The following is an 18844-nucleotide window of genomic DNA, read 5'->3' on the forward strand; positions in this document are numbered from 1 at the left end:
TTTGGTTAAGATTGAATAGTTTGGTAAGGATGAAGTCTGAAGATATGCTGTTTATGTATGTTATTTGTTATAGGAGTATGGTAGCTGTGTATTTTATTATGGGTTTAAGCTTGACTGTCACCAGTGTGTTGTTTAGCATGTAGTTGTTTGAAGGGTATGCTTATATTTAAGAGAAGGATCTATTTGTAAAGTATGTTTTGAGTAGTTTAACAAGTTTTGAATCAGAAATATCGGACTTTGAAATGGGGATGCTATATTTTCCAGATGCTGCAATTAAAGAGAGTAAGGGTGTAGGTCAGATGGATGAATGGAACCTAACCAAATGTGGCTGATAGTAAAATCCCTAAAACTGTTTGTATCTGGTGTGCAAAGCTGCCCCTCCTCCACACCCATAAAGACATGCTTCTAATGAAGATGACTGTAAAGGTTTGGCCATTTAACCTACTCCAAGGCACTGGTTCAGAATTACTTCAGGAAATCGTTTTCTTGTTCATAATCATTGAAACATTGATTCTTAGAACCTCAGTTTTCTTTTTAGAAATATATATAATTATTTGTAGTTTATAAGAGTCTGTTTTTTTTTTTGACAGCATGGTTTTTATGTAGAATCCCAAAACTATATTAGAGTTTGAAGAGAAGTAGGATGGAGAATCAGTACCTCCAATCCAGAATTTATGATTATTTTCCAGAAATTAATAAATTGCCATTTTGGAGGTGAATGGAAGCAGATCTAAAAAATCTTTATCAGACTGTGACTAACTTATATGGACCTAAAATGTATTTATGCTTATTTTATAAAATGTAGTAATTATTGTTTTACTGTTTTCTTATTTTATTGTGGAGCTTTTTTCCTCAAGTCTCCTGTGAAAAGGAGCAGCTTGTCTACTTGGTTAGGCCACCCTAGTAAACAAACGCAATATATAAATATTCCCTAGGTAAAAGAGATTTTGGAGTCTTGTCTTCAAGTGAGCTTAGAAAAAATCTGGACATTGACCAGCTGAAGGGTGCAGCAGCAGTTCTGCATATTGATTAACAAACTGTTCTGCTGAATTGAGAACTGAATTATTGGATGAAGCTCTCCATTTACAGTAAATCTATTTCTCCATGATCTTGAACTTTTTTAGTGACTGAAAGGATGATATCACAGATACAAGATGCAAAAATGAGGCTCCTTCAGAGGGCAGTTAGGCTCACTTTCCATGATCAGATGAGAAGATCAGCAGTCTGGGCAGAACACGGGGTACAATTACTACTCCTGCAGGTTAAGAGAAGTCAGTTAAGATGAATTAGGCACCTTGGGTGTATGTGCCCTGTATATCAGTTCTCAGAGGTGTACCATACACAGTCCGCTGGAAGATGAATGCCCTGGGACAGATCAAGACCACACTGGAGTGATTATTTACTGGAGTGATTATTTACTGCTCAGTTGTCTTGGGAATACTTGGTTAATCCACAGGATAAGCTAGAGAATGTTGCTGGAGACAGAGAACTTTCATCTGTTCTGTTTATCTTAATATTACCACAACATCCAGTAAGACAACTGCTTTTGAGAATGTATGGATGGTTGGTTGTGGTCATCTAGGGATGAGAGGGGTGTTAGTTCTGAGCAAATTTTGACTTATGTTGCATGTCTCTTTATTGGAGGTTTAGGTCATATTAAGCATCCTCTTCCATTTATGCCCTTTTTTCCTCAATAAGATCTTAATCGGGTTGTGAGGTGTTTGAGATTTCCTCCCTTCAAACTTATAATTTTATGCTATCTCAGTTTTTATCTTGGTATGTCCTGGAAAATTCTTTTTGTATGGTTATTGTTTATTTGCATTTGTTTTCCAGGAAAGTTTTGCTGGGCTTAATACGTCTTTTCAGTAGAGGCCGAGGGAATAAAGTTCCATAGAAAAAGATACATATAGGAAAAAAAGCAATGATTCAGATATACAAATAAAATGCAAACATAAAATTCAACAAATTTGCAACAATAAAATATGCAGGAAATGCCACAGAAAAAATTCTAAATACAAACAGTCCATGAGATATTAATTTTTCACATGGTATGATATTAACATGAACTTATATTTACAGTTGCCTAATAGTGCAGCAAGTTGAGAAATGGGATAAAGAAAATGGATATAAGGAATGCAAGATTATAGCCTAAAGATAAAATGGCAGAGTATGAAAGGTGACATAGTGAAGGGCAAGTAATAGCAAGGTAAGAGTTAATTAGAAAAAATGAGAACAAAAAGAAAAGGTGCTATATGTGATGATGAAGGTGAGAAAGGAAAGAGTGCAACTGAGAAATAACATCCAGAGAGGAAGGTAGCTGAATTATTATGATCTATTGAATTAGTCAGGTAGAAGAAGGTATCGGAATAGAGGAAAAGGAGAATGAGATGAGATAAGGAGGCACTCTTAAGAGGAAAAAGATGAATATGAATGTGGAGAGCAAGAATGGAAAAAAAGATAGATGGGGATTAGTTGTTTGGTAAAGGAAGTAGAGTAGATGAGTCTTAAACTTCTGAGCAGGAGGAAAAGTATATGAAGGATATCATACTGATTTATTTATGGAGATACAGATGTTGATGATAAGTAATTTACTATAATATTTAGATGTAGGAGAAAACATAAGGTTGGAGAGTAGTATTATCCTAATGTTGAGCAAGAGCATGGACAGGAGTTCATTAGGTGTTGTTGTAGTGCAGCTTGAATGATTTTACATTGTTGACTTGTTTCAAGGTGAGCAGAATGGAGTTCCAGAGTTTGGAAAGTCACCCATAGTTTGTTTGACTTAGTTGCTAATAGCGACTGCTTTTCTATAGAGCAAAGTGTTAGATAAGTAATGCTGGAAAATGTTCTTTAGTGTTGGGTACTTTAAAGATTTGAAGATGATGTTATGAGCTGTTACTAGTTGTGTGAATGTTAGGTAGTGGGATAGCTCAGTCAAATATACTCTCTTAACAGCCAAGCAATGGTGGAACTTCTGTAGTAGCTTGTTACAAATTTTTCCAATTTCTTTTAACATTGCTCAAGTAAATTTTTTTAGTGGCCTGTAGATTGGTGAAAATTGGAGCAGCAGAGGAGGGCAGAGAGAAGATATTTTTCTAGCACTGGCTGCCAGGTATGGTTTAACCTATATACGGAAATATGTTTCTGGTGGGTTTTTTTTAACTGCTTTTCTTATCGGATATTTAAATTTTATTTTTGCATCAATAATGATGTCTAATTGGTTGTTGTTACTCACATGTTTGATTTTGGTACTGTTAGCTTAGATAATGGCAAAGTGTGTTTTCTGTCTGGAGCATACCTCTCAACTGCACAGATTTTCGCAGAATGTCCAGATTTTTGCCTCATATTTTTGGTGTGCTCCTCCTAAAATCTGTACTTATCTGGCAAATAGCTGACAATTGAAGTCATTAAATAATGACAAACATTTGAATTTAACACTCCATATCCTGCAGAAAATTCATGCTAATGCAAAACCTATTATTCTATAAACTTTCTAAGTTTGTAAGAGCAATATTTAAAATCTGTCGCTATTTGTCCTCCCATCATTTTAGGCTTTGTCCAGATTTATTGCTCTAAGAGGTTGTGAAGTATGGTCTGGAGAATTGTTTGGGGGTGAATAAGGTAAGTTTGCTCTTTTTAAAGTTTAAGAGTAGCTGTGAGTTACCTAGTCAGGATTTCAGAGGATACTTGTGTAAGCTGTTGTAAGTGTTCTAGCACATGGGTTGTACAGATGATTGTGGAGTCATCTGCATATTGGACTATGGTACCATGTTTACCTGCTGCGTGAGGATCATTTATGAATATGTTGAATTAAATAGACTGATAATGGAGCATTAGGGAATGTTTACAGTTACTGAAAGGAAGGATGAGGAGTCATTTTACCATTTTACTGCCTGAAGTTTGTCTAAGAGATAACTGGAGAATCAGGAGAGAAAATATTCCATTAGGCCTAAGGAAGAGTGATTGTGTAGTAAATTAATGCAGGAAACAATGTCAAATGCCTTAGATAAGTCAAAGAACAGAGTGGAGAATAAGTTGTGTAAGGTTTTATTTGATTTACAGTGTTGATGAATCTGAATAGGGTGTAGTGGTGCTAAAATGAGGATGAAAACTGTGCTAGGTTAGGGAGAGAAAATTGTTTTCAGTGACAAGTCTGAGTGATTAGAATTGAATTCATTTTGCTAGATGTTTAGGGTTCTGGTTGCTTCCTTTATTTAAGGGCAGTTGTTTGTAAGATTTTTTCCTCAGAGCCAGGGCATAGCTTTGTTTAATGGACTGGCTTATGATAATGGATACTGGATAGGCCAGAGCATCTGCTGCAATTTTTAGATATTCTCCTGGTAAGTTATCTGGAGTGAGAGTATATGCTTTCACTTTGAGAAGTTTCCTTTTGATGAAGGAAGTGGAAACAAGTTGAAGGGAAGGCATGACATGTTGATTGACTGGATGTGGTGGTGGGTGAATAGTAGGGAGAAAGGGGTTGAACTCATTAGTAGAAAGATCACTGATTTGTATGAAGTGAGAGTCAAAATGAGTGGCAGTACTATCTGAGTGGGTATAGATAGGTTGAGTTTTTTTGGCCATGTTTTATTAGTTGATTAATAGAAGACCAGAATGATTTAGGATTATTTTGGTTTACATCTTGGAGATTGGTATATTATGCTTTTTGTCTGCTTTGATCTTATATTTTGTGCAAATTCTAAGGTATCTACCATTGTGAAGGGTTTTGTTTTGTTTCCAGGTTTTTCCAGGCTCTATCCCTGAGTTGTTTTGTTTGTCTGGTTAGCCAAAGAGCAGGATTAACTCTGACTTTTTTAGTTCTAAGAAAAGCATGTTCATTTAAGATATTCAGAAATATTGTAGTAAACAAGGATACAGTTTAATCCAGTGGAAGTGTTTTTAATTCATTCAGGTTACAAGATTTTAAGCTGAAGATGGAAGTGTCTTTTTTGAAAAAAGTTGGAGTGCATATTTGGTTGTATCAGTACTATGTGCACAGTTGTGATCTCTAAATGCATATGTACAGTGGTGGTCACTTAAGGATTCTGAGATGGAACCTAATGAGATAAGTCTGTTTTGGAGCAGAGGTGAACATCCAATCAATAATAGAATTTCTGTTACATTTTTTTTTAATTGAATCATCGTTGCAGTGAGTTGAACAAGGCTAAATAAGTTTATGGCATTATTTGGGGTGTCATTGTTAATAGATTACAAATCAATGTTTAAGTCCCTTAAAATAATTAGAGAAAGCCACTTAACATAATTAGAGGGAGAAAGTAATAGAATGGGAAGAGGCCAACAATACAATTGTACTGCACGTTAGAGATTGCCTTCCCTATCAAGGATTGATATCAGAGTATAGCAAAAAGAAAGGAATGGAGGATCCTAAGAGAAAGACCAGCATTGGTGAGTGTTTTCAGTAGAATCTAGAACAGAAGCTGCTGTTAAAAAATAAATAATTAGTAGGGCATGTAAGATATTGCATAACTATAGGAATGTTTTTATCTTTAAATGATTATCCTTGTATATTCCTGGTTTGATATATGGCTTGCTTACTTGGGAGGTGCTTTAAATATATGGCTAGCTGTGATTTGCTAGTTTGAAGACTTCCTATTTGCATGTATATAAGAAGAGATGTTGAATGCACTGATTTTATGGTCTGATGAAGCAAACGGATATTTGATAAAGAGCTTACCTGCTTTTATTTAGTATGTAATAAAGTGAGCTTGTACCTGAAGAAATACGTGTGGATTATTTTGAATATTGCTTAGAACTGTTTAGTAACTCTGCCATAGCTGCTCCAATGTTTGGACTACTTAAATTAATAAATTAATAGAAAAGGATATTTTTTTTCCTTTTTCCAATTAGTTCTGTTTCAGCCATTTGAGTGTTGGATAGGTTTGCTATCAATGTGCAGACATCAACACAGTTTGTCGATGTTTCTGCATGCTGCATGTTGAGATTTTGTAATACAGTCATATATCTATAGCTATCCATATCTATCTAGATCTGTCTATATCTGTCTGTCTGTCTGTATGGGTTTCAATCACTCCTTCAAATCAATTGCTGATCGATGGAGTGAATGACTTTGAAATGCGACAAATTGTTTAATTTATTGAGATGATAAGATTTTGTATGAGCAGACCATCAAATGTTTGTGGGTAATCAAAGTATAGGTTTGGGAAAGTAATCTCAAAACCTTTTAGATATTCTGAAGATTGTGGCCTTTGGGGTAGGAGTGTTTGTGCGAGTGTAGGCGGGTTATGGCTAGGGTAGGGTTACGTTAGGGCATAATTGTAGTATGCTGTGCATTGGTGTGTGTTTGCCTGTGTGTGTCCAAGTTGTCTAGATTAGTGGTAATGTTACAGAAAGTGTTTTTGAAATGAATAGTGAAGGGCTAGGGTTAGGGTTAGATTCATCCCCTTGTCCACTTTACTAATGCCTGTTAACCCTAACCCTAACTTTACCCTAATCCTGTACCTTACCATTCAAAAATTCTTTATATAACACTATCACTATTTAGACAAGTTTGATATAAATGTTTGTTGTGGTTTTGGTGTTCTGATCGCAAAGGGAAACTGTATTTTTCCTTTTGCAATTGGTTTTATTTTAGATGTTTGAATTTTTTGATGTATTGAATTTTGGAATGCTGGGATCATTCATTTCAGTTTCAATGCCTTTGCATATTGATAATTCAACATGTACTCATAGATATCTATACGTGTGTGTGTGTGTGTGTGTATGTGTGTTCGGGGGTGTTTGCACACAATAAGACCTGAGGGGGTCTGCATGTGCATGATATTGACACATGATCAGAGGCCCAAGTACCTTACAACATCCCTGGGAATACAGTAATATATGTTTCATGTGCATTCCCATTTGAATGTTTGCACTTCTAAAATATCCATCAGTAAATTTTTTTTTTTGCAGTGTAAATTTTACCTTTAGTACCTTATGTATGGAAATTATTTGTTTTGCAGTGCATTTTAATGGCATAACATTTTTAGTGTAATTAGTTTAGGCAAAGTTTGGTCAAACTGTTGTATGTCATTTTACAATTCCATTTGTGAATATCATCTTGCAAGTACTTTCTTAAATCCTGTTTTTCATCTCGTTTGTATAAATTTTGTTGTGATAGTTGTATTTCAAGTGGTAGTGATCCATATGCATTTTTTTCACATATTAAAATATATGAGATATATCTTTTTTTAAGCGTTGTGTAATATATCTTGCAATTTACACACAGAGATTAAAAAATATACACTATTAATATTAATATCACTGGCAGGAAATGAACTGGTAATAAATGGTTTAATAGCCAAAGTACAATACAAATTAAAACAAAGTTAAGCACTTTCGTCTGGGTAACCTCTTAAACTTCATCAGAACAACAGTCACTGACTCCATTATAATTTTATACACAAAGTGACCAATCAACAAACTCCCTAATTAACACATTTCCCAATAACATTGCTTTTTGACTAATAAAAATACATATTCAATGTTGTAAAAACAGTCTCCTATCAGACGTTAAAAGTCTAAAAACAGTCAAGTCTACCAGTTCTTCAAACAATTCTTTAAAAATATTGCACGGTAGTGTTTCTAAAGTGTCTTGATACATTGTCAAGTTAAATTTATCATAGCTTAGCAGCCCTTATTTTTAATACACTATTAATACTTATTGCTTCATTAAGTCCAAGTGACTTTGCAGCATCCAGTTTCAGCTGACAGAACAGCTCTCTGTACTCCAACTTAGCTTTCCAGTGTCCACCCCGGGATCTCTTGCTACTTGTTCAAGAATAAAAAATGTAAATTTACTTCCAGGGCAGGTTTTTTGGCGTCTACTTAAAGCATTAGTGTCCTTTTCATGGGAAACATCATACAGATGTTCATATACCCGCTTTCTAATTGTCCTTTCAGTCTTGCCTACGTAAAAACTACAGCAGGTCTCACAATTGACCAACTAGACCACCCCTCTACTGTTACAATTAAAATAGTCTTTAGAATTAATATGTATGTTCCGAGCTTTCAAGAAAATTCTGTCCCTGTCTGCCATGTAGTTACTACACTGTTTACAAAAGCCATTTGTAATTGCCTAATCTCCTGCTTGTCCTGTTTGTTCCCTTAACCGTAAATCTCTCAAAAATCTCTTTTAAATTAGTATCGCTTCTTCTAATAAATATAAGTGTTCTAGCTATAAATTTTTGAATTTCTGAATTAATAATTAAAACACCCCAATATTTTTAATAATGTTTTCCACATCCACTGAGGAGAAGGAATAAGTATGTAAAAAGGAAAGATTAAGTTTGTCATCTTCACTTCTTGCATTTATTTCGGGTGTTGTACCAACACCCAGCAAAGGGTAATATTTTACTTCCCAATCTCTAATAACTTCATACATCATTTGATCTATTAGAACTAACGGGTAATGCCTTTGCAAAAAAAAGCCCCTTAATGAATTGAATTTCATGAGCAAAAATGGGTCACTACTCATTCTAGAGGCCCTAATTATCTGCCCTTTAACAATCCCCTTGTCTTGATAATATGGGTGTTCACTTTTGTAGTGTAATTAAGAGTTAGAAAATGTTTCTTTTCGAAAAATTTTTGAATTAAATCTCTTCTCACTAATGTCTTTGTAAATGCAAACATCCAAGTTATTAACAAATTCACTTGAAATTGTATGAGTGAACCTCAAGAATGTGGTGTTACCTTCAATATCTTGCAAAAAGATTTTCCAGTTGTTCTTCACTCCATTTACAAAAAGGCAGATGTTGTCAAGAAACCTAGTATAATATACCACATTTGCAAACAGTTCATTTGTAAACAAGTAGTTCTTCTCCCTGTAGTATAATACTAAGTTGGCAAACAACAGAGCACAAGGGGTGCCCATTACTATCCCCTGAACCTGTTTGCAGTATTCACCATTAAAAAGCATAAACTTGTTTTTAAGGATGATTTCCATAAATTCCATAATCAAATGTATTTGTTCATTCTTTAAATAATCACATCCAAACAGAATCTCCAGAAACCATTCCAAACCCTCTATATGTGGTATACTTGAAAATAAATCAACCCCATCAATTGTTACCATTAATAGGTTTCAGTCAAACCTGTCATTAGTAATCTTTTTTAGGAAATCCCAAGAATCCTTGGAAATGTGCTTAATAGAAGAAACATACTTCTTATACCAATGGTCTATATAAATAGCAAGAGGTTCAGTTTTGGAACCTTCACCGGCCACTATAGGGTGAAATGGTGGATTTGTAATACTTTTGTGTGTCTTTGGTATACTTGGGTTAACCACTACTAAAAAATCCAAATGCCCCTTGTCCAAGGTGCCTTGAAAGAAGTGGTCATTAATAAAAAAAAACAGTCTTAGAATAGGCTACCATATTTTCGTTTTTGGATACTATGGCATATTTCTTTTCATCATTTAAAATACCAAACATATATGAATCATAGACAGTGTTGTTCATTATTGCCACACCTCCCCCTTTGTCTGGTTTCATAATATGATACCCCTTTTCTATCAGATCCTTAAACAATTGTTCCTCTTTTTCTGTTAAATTATACTTGTATTTTCTATTTACAGGTCTAATTAACCTGATTTCCCACTCAACCAGATCCTCAAATAATCTCAAAACGGGGTGTAGGGGGGATTGAACACACTTCTTCTCTTTAGTTCAACACTGTTATTCTGCCTGCCCTTTAAAAAACAGCCTAGATTTACCTTATGCAAAAACATTTTTAAATCAATCAAGGTATCCACGGCCCTTGTGCTCCGTTGTTTGCCAACTTAGAATTAAACTTGTGGGAGAAAAACTACTTGTTTACAAATGAACTGTTTGTAAATGTGGTATATCATAATAGGTTTCTTGATGACATCTGCCTTTTTTGGAAAGGGAGGGAAGAATAACTGGAAAATCTTTTTGAATATATTGAAGATAGCACCAGATTCTTGAAGTTCACTCATACAATGTCAAGTGAATTTGTTAATTACTTGGATGTTTACATTTACAAAGACATTAGTGAGAATAGATTTCATTCAAACATTTTTTGAAAAGAAACATTTTCTAACACTTATTTATACTACGAAAGTGAATACCCATATTATCAAAAAGAAAAGAGATTGTTAAAGGGCAGATAATTAGGGCCTCTAGAATGTGTAGTGACCCAAAAGTTTTTGCTCATGAAATTCAATTAAGGGGCTTTTGTTGCAAAGGGGTTACCTGTTAGTTCTGATAGATCAATCGAAGCATGAGGTTATTAGAGATAGTATATATCCATGCCTATCTACTTATTATACGGCAGTAGCTTCTTATTGTAACAATTGTTAATATATGCTATGACTTCGTGGATGGAACAAATGCTAGTTATCTACTGAATGTACTATGTTCTTCATCTGTAACTATGTTTGTAATATTTTAATTGTGGTGCTTTTCTTCCCGGCCCTCCGCTGAAAATAGACCTGTGTCCAATCAGACTTTCCCGGTCAACAAATGTAAATAAATAAACTACCCTTTGCTGGGTGTTGGTACAACATTGGAAATAAATGCAAGAAGTGAAGATGACAAACTTAATCTTTCCTTTTTACATACTTATTCTTTCTCCTCAGTGGATGTGGAAAACATTATTAAAAAACACCTATATTTATTAGAAGAAGCGATACTAATTTAAAAGAGATGTTTGAGAGATTTGATACAATTAAAGGAACAAATAGGATAAATAGGAGATTAGGAGCTTACAAATGTGGCTTTTGTAAACGGTATAGTAACTACATGGCAGACAGGAACAGAATGTTCTTGAAGGCTAGGAATATACATATTAACTCTAAAGACTATTTTAATTGTAACAGTAGAGGGGTGGTCTGTTTGGTCAATTGTGAGACCTGCTGTAGTTTTTACATAGGCAAGACTGAAAGGACAATTAGAAAGTAGATATATGAACATCTGTATGATGTTTCCCATGAAGAGGACACTAATGCTTTAAGTAGACACCAAAAAACCTGCCCTGGAAGTAAATTTACATTTTTTATTCTTGAACAAGTAGCAAGGGATCCCAGGGTTGGACACTGGGAAGCTAAGTTGGAGTACAGACAGCTGTTTTGACAGCTGAAATTGGATGCTGTAAAGTTACCTGGACCTAATGAAGCAATAAGTATTAATAATGTATTAAAAATAAGGGCTGCTAAGCTATGATAAATTTAACTTGACAATGTATCAAGACACTTTAGAAACACTATTGTGCAATATTTTTAAATAATTTTTTGAAGAATTGGTAGTAGAATTGATTGTATTTAGACTTTTAAAGTCTAATACGAGACTGTTTTTACAACATTGAAAATGTATTTTTATTAGTCAAAAGCAATGTTATTCGGAGATGTATTAATTAGGGGGGACTTGTTGATTGGTCGCTTTGTGTATAAAATTGTAATGGAGTCACTGACTGTTGTTCTGATGAAGTCTGGGAGGTTACACAGACGAAAGCGCTTAGCCTTGTTTTAATTTTTACTGTACTTTGGCTATTAAACCATTTAGTACCAATTTGTTTACTGTCAATGATATTTTTTGTGGTTCCTTGTCTTGTGTGGAGATTTCAGAGATTATTAATGTTAATGTTAATGTTAATATTCACTAAATAAGTCATGAAATATACAGAAAAATGTTTTTCAGAAAAAAAGTTGAATTTGATATAATTTCAACATTTATATTTTCATTTATTTACACTCATGATATCTTGAGTTGTGTCCTCATTCCAAGCCCAGGAAATGTACGTTTTAGTCTGGCTAGAATTGCCCTTTTTGACTACATATTATTGTTAACCTCTTTTGAATCGAAAGAGTCAGGAGTTTCATCAGATGAAGCTTAGATTGGCTGATCGATTCTGGCTGATAGTTACAGTAAAAGGTTGAATGGGTTCTGGCTGAAAAGACAGTTAAATGGCCTTCTTATGATCTGTATTATGTAATGACTTTCTTTTTTGCTGCTCCATGTCGGCTTGATCCCTAGTTAACTCAGTAGATATTGAGTTTTGCAGGTTAGCTAAAGGGCTTCTGTTCTGTAAAGGGTGATTGATTGCTTTAAGACAAACCATGGTACTTTGTGCAGATGCGTGGTGTTAACTTGATTTGACATCCTAAAGCGGTTGTCAGTTAAGTGTTTGGCCCTTTTTTAAATTCTGTACTTTTTGAATGCTAAAAACGTTTAAAAAGTTTGAAGTATACATACTGAAACTCTAATGGGTTCTACTGACTTAATGTAAGTGAAATACAGATGCACACATGCAACAAGGGAGCTGCCACCCCCTGCACTCTCTGCTTTACACAGTTTTATGTGCATTGCAGTGCTTTTGGGGGATGCAGGGGCATAGCCCCCTGGCAGACATTAAGCTGTGTGTGTGTGTGTGTGTGTGTGTGTGTGTGTGTGTGTGTGTGTGCTTGTGTGTGTGTGTATGTATTTTTTTTATCTCATATTCCTCAGAACTTGGTTTACAGGAATATTTCTTAGTATTGTATGGTTGGCCATCACATTAGAGCTGGGCTTGCCACTGCACAAACTGGTATGGCTTAATATAAACAGTTCCCCTGTAAAGATTTGCTTAGAAGGCATTTCTAGCAAGGAAACTATCAGAAATTCTGTTGGACTGATTGCTGTGCCTTGCACCTGACTCTTATTCCAAAAAAAAAAAAAATGTTGACTTTCTTTGTTTCTTTCACCTTTATGTAAAACTGAAGGATTTGTTGTTTTGCAAAACTAAAATTGTTGCTCACATTGAGTCCCTTGCAGTAATTCAATATCTGTCTACTCTTAGGTACTAGTAGAGAAAATGAGTTGGGTGACTTCGGTTTGAGATGACATCCATTTACCACTTGAGGTAGAAATAAACTTATGGACTGTAATGCTATATTCCTATATTCAAGAACAGAAAAAAAAATCTCTGTTAACATTCTTTTGGATCAGAGCACCCTCATTTCCTGAGAATATTTTTACCATTTTGACCCAAACATTTCACTTGGCTCTTTAATATGAGGTTAAATGAAACCTGATGCAGTTTACTTGAATTTGCAATCCTCGCATAGGTAATGAAATTCCCGGCTCACGAATTGAAAACTCTTATCTTATATTACCTCCTTGGGAATTCTGTGCCTTGTAAGGATTGATTTTTAGTACAGTAATAACATTATCATTTGTCATGTTGCTTAGCTCTGCAAACTAAGAGAATTTTTTATAATAATCAATAAACAATAATGCTGATTAATATCTCTCTATTTATACGTCTCTGAATGACTTTATCTGGCAACCAACAAAATTCCTGGTTTTATGTATATATTCTGTATATATTACTGTAATCACTACGTGTAACACTGTATCTACTTTTGTACCAATTAATATTTAATATTTTCTGTATCTATGATCTTGTCGGAGCTTTTCTCCCTGGGCCTCCGCTGAAAATGGGCTCTTTTAGACACAGTGGACATTCCCAGTAAACAAATGCAATAAATAAAATAAATAAATAAAAATTTGCGGAGACTAGAAAATATGAATCCTTAGCCTGGAAAAGCCAACTAGCACTTTCAGCCAAGGTAATGACAGGATGTCAAAAGATATAATCTCTTTCTGATTTTGATTTCTGAACATCCTAATACTGCACAAGATCAACTGACATATAACTCAATATGTTGCATCGCATCATAAAACTTCCAGTGCTTGTTTTCTTGCCCCATTGATCACAACCATGTAGCATCATGCCCTAGTAGTTTCCTGAGTGGTACTGCTATATTTGATAAGTTAGGGTTGAATGTGGGCTGATAAATCATACCGACATATGTCTAAGACAATTTTTTATCAAAATAGTTGATTGCTGGCAAGATGACCTGACTCACAATACCCAGTAATTTTATTTGCTCTTAAAGACAAATGCTTTCTTTTCACAATATAGCTACTCATGTGACAGGCCTCAACCCAGCTAAACAGCTTGTTTAGCAAAACAAACATACATTTATTTTGTAATGAAATAGTATATGAAAGGGAATCATTTGCAGCCTCCCTTGTTCCCTGTCTTTCCCATCTTGGACCTCAGCTTCATGAATAAAAAGCTACCACCACCTCCATCTGAGCATATAGATATCTTGATTTGTAAACCACCCCTATATAGTCTTTCAGGACCAAGTTTCACTGAGAATCACTCCTTCTGTTTTTCAAAATTGATCTTTAATGTATCAACTTTCAGTGTCCTCTTGTAATCTGAAGAATAAATGAGAAAGTATTTTTAGTCTTTGAATGTTTACTGAAAACTCACATAGTACTCATAATGAATTAAGCCTCTAACGTTTTACCATTTTGTGTCTTTTGTTAAAAGAAAATCAGATTACTAAATAGACTTTTTCCCAGTTCTCTGGCTTCCGCTATAAAAAATATAGTAAGTCTTTGGAGTTGTCAAGAGTTTATTTCATGAAATTAGCATCTTCTCTGCAGTCTTTTGTAAGCGTATTTCTTTCTGAAGTATTTGCATGGTTGCTACTTGAATTTACATTCACAAATTTACTCAATGTTACAAACCGGATGCCCAGTTTAGAGTTAGAACAGCAAATGTGTTGTCAGTTCTGCAAAGCAATCTGTAGACATTCCTCCTATTCTTGGAACCTGAAAGTACATATCTTGGTGCTCTTCTAAATAACTTTATAATCCTTATGATAAGCTTGGTATAGGTGTGATAGCATACTCATCATAACAATGCATGTTTTACTATACGACCATTGCTGTAGGATAGGCTCCTCTTCCTCTTTTCCGTGTGCACTGCTTACTTAGTAGGTCATGGACTCTGTACATATTAAGATCTGTACCTGTTATAGATACTATATTTGCCATGTTTACCACATTTTATTTTCTCTTCAGCTGTGTATGGTTAGTATCATGTTTCACATTCTGTGCAAAGCTTTACTCCCCCCCCACACACACACCAAGAACATTTTGCTAACAGTAATTTTTTTCTAGTGAACACTGCTGTTTTTGTATCAACTTGTGAAATATTCAGTATATGTAATTTAATTGCTGTGATATGCACAAACTATATGGTATGAATATTGTTTTAAACTCCAAGTTCTGTTTCTGCATGCAGTATTTACATTGTGAAATGTGTGCTATATCTTTTTTCTTCAAATTGCAAACTCTGAAATAGAATAATGAAAAGGGCACTGTAGTGTGAAGTTAGAAACATCTTTCTTTCAGTAGTTCATTCTTTTTCTAAACTATATGTGTGTTTTGTGAAAGGCTCCCCTTTAAAATTGATATTTTTCATTTCTGCATTGACTCATTTTGTTGAAGGTGGTTGCACCTGACCTGCAGAAACATTTTGCTGAAGGCAGTTGGACCTAAAGGGGGTCTATATTATAACACCAAAGAAACGTTTAAGCAAACTCCTCTTTGTCGACACGTAAAGACCAATCCCACTAAAGTGCAAATGGTCAAAACAGCGAATTCTTTCCCTGGGAAATAATTTGTTTGTTCAAACACACACAAACTTACAAACATAACTATGTGGGGGACTTTGCCTTCTACATCCCCCTAAACTAAATATACCAACTCCGAGATCGCACTACAGTGGCGAAAAGGGCAACACTGTGTACATGGCCAACTACACCTTTGTCCTGTAAAGTATTCATCGAATCGCTTAAATGTGTGTCGATGAATACATGTCGCTCATTTGGTGTTCGATATTACAACATTTTCACATTGCAATACAGACCCACCTAATGGAGCTTTTGAAGCATCAGTTTATTTTAGTGACATTTTCATTATCAAAATGCATTGCTGCAGGATAGCAACTCTTTTATAACCAAGTATTTGTAGATTCAGAAACTATTTTTTTAAATGTGTGTGTGTGTAAGGCATTTTACTGTACTAACAAAAAATAAAGAGATATTTTGATCTTTATTACATTTATAGGCACTGAAACAACAGAAGCGCAGACACCATCTGAAACACAGCCACAAGTACTGGCGGCACAAGCACTTCCTGATAATCAGCCCCAGGCTGAACAGTTACTTGCAGCTGAACCAGGTGAGATGAGAATTTAGTACCAGTGTAGTTAAACAAGCAATTGTCATTAACAATTTGTTTTGTAAAAGAGCAAAGTGGTACATGGCTTAACAGTGCTGCCTCACAGAACATGGTACCTGACTGTATTGTCACCTATGTGGAATCTATAAGTTCTGCATATTTTCTTCATGGTCTGGGTGTGGGAGTTTCTTCCTACATCCAAAAGACATGCAGGTAGGTGAATTGATGACCTTCAAAATTTCTAATAGCTGCACGACTGACTGTATATATCTCTCCAATGATGGATTTGTGTACTGCTTAGGTCTGCAGGACTGGTTCTCTAAATTATACCCATTGACTAGGGAGTTTCTGACTGAAAAAAAAACACGCTAAAAAACAGAGACAAACTGAATTCTTTTTGAGTAATTCATTCCTTTTATTACATTATACTTCATCAGAATAACTTACAATCACTTTCTACTTCCTTCTATGAAGGCTTTCAGTCTCATGACCATATTCAACATTTTTACATATAGAATATAATTTAAGATATCAACAGCCTTTTATTATTACTTCTCATTTTTTTAAACTATCCTTTCAAAATATATTTGATGTTCAATGTTTCGCTGAGTCCTGGGAACTTATCCATTGATAGATATATTTGCCATCACGATTCTCTGTACTCAAATTAATAATTATTGTCACCACCTCTAACATCAGTTGTTTCATGATCAGCCACAAGCAACACACATTTACATAAATTATTACCAGTCTCTGCATATTTAGCTAGAGTATTGGTTTTGCCTTTTCTTTTAATAAGAAACTTGTGTTCATAAATGCACTGAGAGAGCTTCCTGGTTGCTTTACAAATGCAGAAGCCCTCATGGCTACAGCATGTAGCAATGCCAATCACTCCTTCACTTTCACAAGTATAAAAACATTTACTAATGGTATCTCTCTTATTATGAGCCAATTTTAAAACTCATTTTCATCATTTTGATTACTGCTGCAGTAGCTTTAGTTATATGGGTTATATCCTGCCAAGGATATAACTGCTGGCCAGCTTCCAAAGCTTCAGGGCACCTTCCACATGCCTAAACCATCAGTCAGTTTGAGTCTGCTCAAACTGAGCTGACTAAAAAGACAGGTTTGGGTGCCAAGCCCTTCAGAGCTTCCCAGCCAATGAAGAGAGCACTCCTCTTTGGGCTTTCATGGGTTGACTGCCGGCTTGTGCTGTTCCCTTTGCTGGGTGGATAGGTTCCCTTTGGGGAAATACATTCCACATTTAAAAATTGCTTATTTTATTGTACTTTCCTATTTGTAAAAGTTATTTTTAAGCTAGGAGTTTGAGTTTTATTGGATTGTCATGAGACTTAACTGTACTTTTAAACAGGAGTGCACTTTTTTCTTGTAAGTTTAAAAGTTGCACAATGTAATTAATAACTATCTTTTCTGTGGAGAAATTGTGTTTATTTTACTTTTCAGGGCTGACAAAGTGTTTTAAAGTACTTTTTACTGTATTGTTGTGTGAAAAAGTGACTTTCAAAGACTTTAAATTTTAAACAGCTCTCCCTGCTTGTTTTTCTCAGGAAAGAGGCACCATTTTTGGCTTGACCATGAAACAAATGACTGGTCCCATGGTTGATCCTTCTTTTAGACACAAAAAGAAGAACTGATCATGGGACTGGCAGTTTGCCTCATAGTCAGTCCTTCTTCTAGCCACAAAAAGAAAAAGTTAAGTAAACAGCCTTTGCCACCACAGCAGGCTAATCATTTGCCTTAGCCACAGGTGGGTTCCTCAGACCACTGATCTTTTACCCTAGATCCCTCTGGTGTAACACTTACTGCCATATCCTCTTTGACTGTTGGGGTCCTCTCACTGGGCAAAGGGAGAGACAATCTTGTCAATCCTCGTAAATGGACCAGGGAAAGTTTCTCTTTTAGGTCAGAATGTTGAGCCCATGTTTTGGAAAGCTGCTGCAGCGATTCATAACATAGTTGGTTCCATTTTTCTTGTCAAAAAGAGATAGAAAAACTTTATATTTACTCCTCCTCGCATTTCTTTAGACAGGAGTAGTTTACTAGGTCTGGCTCAGGGTGTAATTCAGGCAATTAATCCTTCTTATAAAGTAGTTTCTGCTAGAACAAAGAGAGGTACTTCATTTCCTAAAGAGATTCAAGATTCTGAATCTGGAAAGGAAGATGAAGGGACAGATACAGGGTTTTCTCTTCAGCTGTCTGATTCAGATTCAGAAGAGATGAGTTTCTAATTATCTCTGTGGGTTTTTTTTTCCTCAAAGTCTATTTCCAGACTGTGCCATTGTTTGCAGCTGAAGAACACAGAGGTTTCCCAATTCCTCAGAAAATGCTTTGAGCTGTTACAGAAGGATTTTCCATAACTTCCAACCATTCTTCCAGTTCTGTCAGCTGCCTGCATATTTTGAATGTTTACTAAAAACTTGTATAGTGCTCAAAATGAATTAAGCCTCTAACATGTTTTAGACAGCATTTTCTGTCAAAAACTGCCTGCAGTTTTTTGGGTCTATATTAAATCAGCAAATGCTTAAAATAGCAAACGCTGATTTATCAACCCTTTAAAAGTGAAAGCTAACACGACATGGAAGACATGGAACAGCATTTTTTTTTCCAGGGAAAAAAAAAAAATCACTGTTCCACAAAAAAAAAAAAAAAAAGTTCAAAACACAAAATAAAGAGGGGGTTTCACCCCCCCACCCCCTACTTAAATATACCAACTCCAAGATCGCACCACAGTGGAGGAAATGGCAAAGTCCCGAAAATGGCACAGC

The 18844-nt window shown here is 35.2% G+C and overlaps 1 protein-coding gene across 1 annotated transcript in view; it reads left to right on the top strand.

The window, feature by feature from the left end:
* Positions 1-18844, top strand: part of AK9 (adenylate kinase 9) — a 2653312-nt gene that overhangs the window by 1134273 nt on the left and 1500195 nt on the right. The window contains exon 20 of the mRNA XM_044066804.1: positions 15945-16058. Within this exon, the coding sequence (XP_043922739.1) occupies positions 15945-16058 (114 nt within the window). The remainder of the gene's footprint in view (positions 1-15944; positions 16059-18844) is intronic.

The sequence above is a fragment of the Protopterus annectens genome, chromosome 1.part0 (genome assembly GCF_019279795.1).
Source record: "Protopterus annectens isolate FY-2018-M chromosome 1.part0, PAN1.0, whole genome shotgun sequence".
Taxonomy (NCBI): domain Eukaryota; kingdom Metazoa; phylum Chordata; order Ceratodontiformes; family Protopteridae; genus Protopterus; species Protopterus annectens.